Source organism: Diorhabda carinulata, chromosome 6 (genome assembly GCF_026250575.1).
Source record: "Diorhabda carinulata isolate Delta chromosome 6, icDioCari1.1, whole genome shotgun sequence".
Classification (NCBI taxonomy): domain Eukaryota; kingdom Metazoa; phylum Arthropoda; class Insecta; order Coleoptera; family Chrysomelidae; genus Diorhabda; species Diorhabda carinulata.
Window position 1 is genome coordinate 3644474 of NC_079465.1, and position 8133 is coordinate 3652606.

Sequence of the window (8133 nt, forward strand, 5' to 3'; positions counted from 1 at the left end):
AGAAGATGGTTTTTCGTTTGATTAATCCTTTATTGAAACTTAGAAATTTAAAATACAATATATAAATAAAAGACAACTTAATATACATAAAACATAAACATAAAAACTTATTTGAATAAAATGCTCATTAATGAATTGAAAGCATGTACGGAATTAGTAAAAACGAATGGGTTGTTCTTATAATCCAAACCCCAATCTGCAACAAGTGAAGGCATCGGTAAATTTTTAAAACTTGCAAACAACGCAGATCCTTTAGCTCCCTGTTTCTTAACCATACTATCCTTCCTAGAAACTAATTCCCCAATTTTCTCAAATTTCTTATCGATATTAGGTATATTAATTATTAAACGTCTCCATTGCGGAGTATGTGCAAACAACCAAAACAGCGTACACAATGAAGGGAACAGCTGAGACTCTTTATCGCACCAATGCATCATGAGAGTTACCAATTTTTCTAAATAATGGGGAGAAAAACTGCTTTCTTTCGTTTCTTCTAATTTGAAGAAGTTTATAAGGATGTTAACCGAGTAGATGCAGGCGTTCATTTCCGGTAGAGATCTACTGGTGGAACTAAGTAGAATGTACAGTTGCTCGGGAAGCAATTTGCCTAATGTGATGCATATGCTCTTACATCTTCTTGTTGCATAATCTGTAAAATATCGTTATTTTGTAAAACTTATTTTACAATCAGGGGCGCAACAAGCTAACCCTCAAAGGGGGTGTCCAGCCACATCGACTTTTTTTGATTATATTTTATGATTTTAAAATGGGTCATTTTGTTTAAAGGAAAAATTGGGTCGACACTCTATAGGGAGGTGTCAAGACACCCTGGACACCTCCAGTTATTGCGTCTCTATTTATAATAAAGAATTGGGTGTATTATTGATAGACTAAATTACAGCGTTGTCAAGTTAACTAATATATAAACTAACAGGAAGTACTTATGCAGTGTTGAAATATTTCTAATTATACCTCAGGTAACCAAATGAATTGAGTCATATATATCAATCACTTGGGGTATTAATCATGGGTTTATTGAATTGTTTGAATACAACCTCAAATAGCAAACTGATTATATAAATCAGTTTATCAGTTACACTATTAATAAATATTCTCACCTATATCCTCTAAAGCGTTATTTATTTGGAACAGTGTAGAATTTTTGTGAGCAATAGTTTGTAAGGCTGCGTTGCATCTGAATTGTATAGTACCTTCAGGTGCAGCAGTGGCATTAGCCTTTATACACCTTTCTCTAATCGATTTCATTCCAGGTATCCCCAAACATCTAGTTTTGTAGCCTCTCCAGGTAGCCTAAAATAATTAAAAATAAAACAACTATCTACCTACTGAGATAAAAAAATTACTTGAATCTTTATAGCAGCTTCGTTCTCTAATTTCTCTATCCTTCTTCTTTCTCTAGCTTCCGGTGTGAAGTATTCAGCGTACTTTTTTCTAATTAAATATCCTTTTATATATTTCTGTATTTCCAATATGGCTTTCTTTTTTAATAAATATTCCCGCATTTCTTTTCTGGTTAATAAACAATTTCTGTACCACCTTTGTATTATTATAATGGAATATTTAGTAACGGCGTAAATCTGTTTTTGTTTTCTCATTTCCAAAGTTGCTCTTAAACTTCTTTGAATTGTTGTAGCGGACCGTTTCAAGGAAATATATTGTTCGACAGCAATTTTCATTTGTTTGTTAGCTTTCCAACGTCGTTGAATAAAAATAGTTGCTTTTCGTAAGTTGAGGTAGTCTTCTCTTTCTCGTTTACCTAATTTTAACCACCTCCACCTTTTCTGTATGTAAATAGTTGATAATTTTAAATCTACATATAATTTCCTATCTTTTCTTGCTAGTAATTTATTTTTCCACATTTTCTGTACAAAAATAGTTTGTGCTCTAAGTTCTTCATAATGTTTCTTAACTTTTTCATACTCAATTTTAGCCTTCCACTTTTGTTGAATAAAAATAGTTGCTTTTCTTAGTTTTACATAGTCTTCGTGTTGTTTTTCACCCAATTTTAACCACCTCCATCTTTTCTGTATATAAATAGTTGATATTTTTAAATCCACATATAATTTCCTATCTCTTCTGGCTAATAATTTATTTCTCCACAAATTTTGTATAAAAATAGTCTTTTCTTTAAGTTTTTCATAATGTTTTCTAACTTTTTTATACTCAATATGAGCCTTCCACTTTTGTTGAAGGAAAATAGTTGCTTTTCTTAGTTTTACATAGTCTTCGTGTTGTTTTTCACCCAATTTTAACCACCTCCATCTTTTCTGTACAAATATAGTTGATAATTTCAAATCTACAAATAATTTCCTATCTTTTCTTGCTAGTAATTTATTTTTCCACATTTTCTGTATAAAAATTGTTCTTTCTTTGAGTTCTTCATAATGTTTCTTAACTTTTTCATACTCAATTTTAGCCTTCCACTTTTGTTGAATAAAAATAGTTGCTTTTCTTAGTTTTACATAGTCTTCGTGTTGTTTTTCACCCAATTTCAACCACCTCCATCTTTTCTGTATATAAATAGTTGATATTTTTAAATCCACATATAATTTCCTATCTCTTCTGGCTAATAATTTATTTCTCCACAACTTTTGTATAAAAATAGTCTTTTCTTTAAGTTTTTCATAATATTTTTTAACTTTTTCATACTCAATTTTAGCCCTTAATTTTTGTTGAATAAAAATAGTTGCTTTTCTTAGTTTTACATAGTCTTCATGTTGTTTTTCACCTAATTTCAACCACCTCCATCTTTTCTGTACAAATATAGTTGATAATTTCAAATCCATATAGACTTTCCTATCTCTTCTTGCCAATAATTTATTTCTCCACATTTTCTGTATAAAAATAGTTTTCGTTCTAAGTTCTTCATAATACTTTTTGACTTTTCTAAACTCAATTTTAGCCCTGATTTTTCGTTGGATGAAAATAACATTCTTTCTCAACAATTGGTATTCTTCTCGTTGTATCCTACACTTAATGTTAGCTCTCCATTTTTGTTGTACAAACAAAGTTGTTGCTTTAAGTTTAAGATAATAACTTTTACTATTTTTACAAGCTATATTGGCTCTCCATCTTCGCTGTACAAGTAAAGTTGTTTTACGAAGCACTTTATACCTTTCTTGTTCTATTTTTGATAATTTGTATGCTCTCCAATTTGTTTGAAGTATTATTATGGCTCTCTTCATAGTTAAATATTTGAATCGATCAATTCTAGTCAACAAAGTAGCTCTAAACTTTTCTTGTATGACCAAAGTAGCAGTTTTTATTTTGATAAATTTCTGTTGTTCTAATCGCATAGCTTTCAAAGCCAAATATCTTTCTTCCACTATTAATACAGCTTTTTTTAATTCAATATATTTCTGACGATGCAATTTCATCAATTTAAGTGATCTGTAGTGAGTTTGGATAAAAATAGTGGCTAATTTTAAAGTTTGGTATTTTGTTCGTTCAATTCTACATAAAGCATTAGCCCTGTATCTTCTCTGTATAAATTTGGTTGTTTGTTTTAATTTTTGATATTCGTTTTGTTGTTTAATGCCCAATAAATGTGCTCTCAATTTTCGCTGTATAAATATAGTTGCGGATCTTAATTTTTGATACTTTCGCAATTGCTTTTTGGAATTATACCAAGATTGTATAATTCTCACAGATTTTTGTATTTTTAGATATTTTTTTCTTTCTACAAACATTCTAAAATAACTTTGAATTATTACTGCACTCTGTATTCTGTGTATATAAAAGTTTCTAATTAACCAGCCTTTAGAATATGTTTGTATTCCTTTTATGGATTTTATTTGTTGTTTATAAGCTCGTCTTTGCTTGTACATTCTGTAGAAACTTTGTATTTTCTTAGCTGCTTTTTCAATTTTGACGATATACAAGTAGTGTTTCAATTCATAAGCGAAATAATTTAATTTTGTTGCCAATTTTTGTCTCTTATACCAATTTTGTATTTTACTAGCAGCGTTCTGCTTTTCCTTATATAATTTTTGTAATTTCCTTCTTTTAAGCATTACGGGTAGACTCCTATACCATGATTGAATTGTAGTAGCACATTTAACCATAAGAGGTGCCTCGAATTTATATATTATCTGCCATAAAAACGATAAAGTTTTCTCCCTATGTCCATCTACTATATCTTTAGGTGTTATATCATACATTATTTTAAATCCTGCTTTTTCCAAAGAATCAAACACTAGTTTCATATTATGTACTTTCTGTAAACGAGATATGCTTGGTACTCTCAAATTATTAGTCAAATCATCTTTAAGTAAAATGATTTCCATAACTTTTGTTAATCTTACTCCATCCCTTAAGTCAACTCCTAAATTTTTAACAGCGTAATCGAATTCGTGGATAAAAGTTTGAACATGAGTCACTATGTAACCGAAAAATTTTAAAGTTTTGGTTATATCTCCAACTTGGGACAACAATTCCCTTGCCAACGTTAGAAGCATGTCTCTACTTTCTTTAATTTCTCCATTTTTGCAAAATAGACACGGATTGTGGGGGATTAATTTATTATTTTTTGCCACATCGAGAAAATATACTAAAGTTAGAAATTTTTTCAAAAAAAATTTATTAAAATCGATAACGTATTTAGGTGAATGTATCGATTTATATTTTTTCAATAAATAAGGATCCTTGAATAACCTGTTGATTAAAAAAGTGCTAAGACCCACAATATCTGAATTAGAACGTAAATTGATTATTTCATTATATATAGTCTCTAAACCGATTCGCAACCACAAACTGTTGTAACTTAAAAGCAACGACATTATTTGGGATTTAATAGCAAGATTTAAATGCACATGTCTATCTTGTCTTATATTCAATTTTCCATTATCCACTGCTAATAAAACTTTCGATAATACACCACTCATTTCTCTAGATCTGAATAGAGCCTGAGCAGATTTTCTCAAACTGTTCAATTTGGCATTAACGTGATATTTAATTGAAACGATTTCTTTCGTAGGTGCTGCTTCCACTTCACGTTTCTTACACTCCTGCCATACTTTAGCTACATCTATCACTCTATCTTCAGAATACAGTTCCTGCGGGGGTGTTAATAAGGAATTCAACCACTTTTGGAAATACACTTCTTGTTCATCTATCCATTTAGCGTCGACGTACAATTGAGAAGTCATGAAAGGATCAAAAGTATCAGTAGATGCTAAAAGAAACGGGTTTTGTATGATTATAGTATTCATATCTCTTTTGGCTATCTTCGAAACGACTTGTGTTTCTTCATCGATTAATTCGCTTATATTTCTTTTCAAATTCAAACCCGTGCTGGTTTTTGCTATTCGAAATGGGGCGCATCCTCTTTTTGACCAATCTCGTGGTCCTGTCAATCCTCCGCCTGGTTTAGAAAAGTTTGCGCTTAAATCTAAATCTGATTTTATCCTGATATTTCTAGTTTGTTCAATACGAACTGATTTGTCTTCAATAGGACTAATTTTACTAGTACATCTCATACTGCGATCTGTATTTTTCTCAATTACAGGTGTGGAGTTGAGAAAATTGGTGTGTTTAGTAAAATTGAACATATTTTTGGTTTTATTTTCAAAATTTGCGGTATTTTGAGGTCTTGTAAATTCAAAAGTACTTTTTATAGTATTATGTATTTGTCCATTATCATAATCTATTTTTGATTGATCTGCATTACTCACATGTTGTGTATATGTTGAATATTTCGAGACCATTTTTTCCTGATAATTAGGTGATAAAGCATCTGAACTTAAATGCTCTACATGATCAAGTGATAAATCTTTTGTATACGTTTCACCACTTAAATTTCCTTTGACATACGTTTCAAAACTGGTATTGTCTTTAACATAAGTTTCTGTACTTAATCGTGAATGTGTAAAAGATTTCAATGGTACATTTAGAAGCCCAACCGATTCTTTTGTATTGTTAATTGGTTCATTTTTCAAACTTAAAGTGGGTGTGAAGCAAAATGTTTCCAAGTGCATTAATTTATACTCTAATCCATAACTCGGTGTAACAGGTATTTCTGATTTTTGTTTAAAGTATGTACCTAAAGATACGTCTGGTGAAAGTGGACTACCATTATAGGAAGTTAAAGGTGGTCTCATCTTTTTATCTGGCGAGGAAATGATAGTAGCACTGTTTGTTATTTCCAAACTGTCATCAAATACATCAGAGTCTTCTCTTTTCAAAACGTACGTTTCTCTCCTTTCAATTGTATCCAAATAATCTAATTTAAATGATACATTTTTAGAAGCCACAAATTGTTCTGTAGGAATATTTTCTTTTTCTCTTAAACTAAATTTGTTTAAATCTATTACATTACTATAACTTTTGTTTGTTTTTAATGAATGGGAATTTTTTTTTGGAGAAGGCGATTTTTTGAACTGAACATTTTTTTTGGGCGAAACAAAGTATCTTTTTGGAGAAATAAATGGTGGTTTAGTATTATAGTACTTCTTCGAGGGGGACTTTACACTATTCAGTGGTGGTTTTGTGTTTTTCTTGATTTTTGCCTTCTAAAACATACAATATAAAACAATAATAACACTGTAGAAATAAAATCAAATAAAATAATTTAATCAAGAATTTGAATTATTACTCATACTTTTACATTAAAAATATCTTATTTTGGATATATCATGTTTTTATATTAGAACCTATAACTTAACTATAACCATTCCCTGTATAGATATAATCAACAACAAACAAAATATTTATGTTTTTTTTCATTTCATACATACCTTTAAAGTTGAAACTGTTTTAAAAACTACTGGAACATCTCGATGAATTGTTCCTTCAGGGTTTTCAAAAGTTAGTTTATGATAAGAAGCTTCAATAGATCGTGGAGTCCATATTATTTCAAATAAAACTTCAGAATTGCACTTTATACGATTTTTTTCCCAATTATAAATAACATTTAATTCTTCTGGTATCCTTTTAGTTAATAATATCTAGATGTATTAGTAACAATTAAAACTAAATTAAGATTAAATTTTTAGCTCTTACAGTTATATCATGTTTGGTAGGGTTTCTTAATATCAGCTTACAAGAAGCTGTATCTCCAATTTTTATTTCGTCAAAAAATAATTTTGGTACAGCTGCAAAAGGTCCTAATGAAAGAATCTCAATTTTTTCAGGAGTCTTCTCTTTGATCACACATTTCGGTTTTGGCTCTCTTCTCACAGGTGATATCTATCAAAAAGTAAGGTGAATCTGTTTTTTATATTTCTCACATTTTTCTTAATAACAAAATAATTTTTATTCATCACTTTCAATAGTTTATTGTTACATGAATCACCCCTTAAATGATAAACTATGAAAAAATCAAAATAAATACGTCACAATATTTGTTTTCCTAAATTAAGATAGATTATAAAATACGTAAACAAAGTACTTGGTATTTTGGTTATATCACAAAAACAAATTAAAATTAAATACTAGTATAAAAAAATATCATCAAATACCTTCTTTCACATTGGACCCTTGTTAGAGTCTCTAATATAATGAAAACACCTTTAAATGATATCATGCCCCTGGTTATTATTCCCTTTAAATTAAAAATATAAAACTTTTGCACAAACATACTAAAAAACAATAAATGGATACTAAACTAAAAATTAGTATTCATCATAAAAATATTAAGATTTTATCATATACTTACCTGAAAAAACATTGTTTTAATATAAAAAGAAATTTTAAAAGACTTTTTTGTATGAGGCACTGTACTCCAGCTTGACAAACTTGCTGTTGAAATTTTAAATTTTATTTTAACGAAATTTTGCCGATAAAAAAGAAATCGCTCTATTAGTGCAAAAGAAGTGTGGTTCAGTGTAGTGGAGATCACAGATCATTGATTGTAATAAACCTATAGTATTAATCCGATTTCAAAATATGGAAATTTTGACGATATTATATATAAAAACATACTTTACACTTCCTCTCAAGACTTGGTTCTCTGAAAATGATATTTTTGAAGTGATAATGAACGTATTAGTGTAGTGTAGAACAGCACGGTATAATCATTGATTATATTTGTTGATTGGTAACTTTTACTTAAGGTTCTATAAATAAACTACAAGAAGATATATTTCATTTATCCATTGTTTAAAAATAATGATG

General features: G+C 29.3%; 1 protein-coding gene across 2 annotated transcripts; it reads right to left on the bottom strand.

Moving 5' to 3' along the window:
* Positions 1–9: 9 nt before the first annotated feature.
* On the bottom strand, positions 10–7841 carry LOC130895252 (protein abnormal spindle). 2 transcript variants are annotated; one of them, XM_057802467.1, is made up of 6 exons: positions 7676–7841; positions 7021–7206; positions 6756–6965; positions 1365–6530; positions 1119–1311; positions 10–649 (listed from the first exon to the last, which is right to left on the bottom strand). In XM_057802467.1, the coding sequence occupies exons 1-6, from the start codon at positions 7685–7687 to the stop codon at positions 108–110; spliced, it is 6309 nt and encodes a 2102-aa protein (XP_057658450.1). In that variant the 5' UTR covers positions 7688–7841; the 3' UTR covers positions 10–107. The 2 variants fall into 2 exon arrangements, with proteins under 2 accessions (XP_057658450.1, XP_057658451.1); XM_057802468.1 differs by lacking the exon at positions 7676–7841 and adding an exon at positions 7479–7627.
* Positions 7842–8133: the final 292 nt, after the last annotated feature.

What these genes read in the sequence shown, in the direction of transcription:
- LOC130895252 (XM_057802467.1), bottom strand. An exon ending in CTACCAAACATGATATAACT is followed by an intron (nt 6,966 to 7,020) that starts GTAAGAGCTAAA and finishes TAATACATCTAG; the next exon opens with ATATTATTAACTAAAAGGAT. An exon ending in AAGCTGCTATAAAGATTCAA is followed by an intron (nt 1,312 to 1,364) that starts GTAATTTTTTTA and finishes TAATTATTTTAG; the next exon opens with GCTACCTGGAGAGGCTACAA.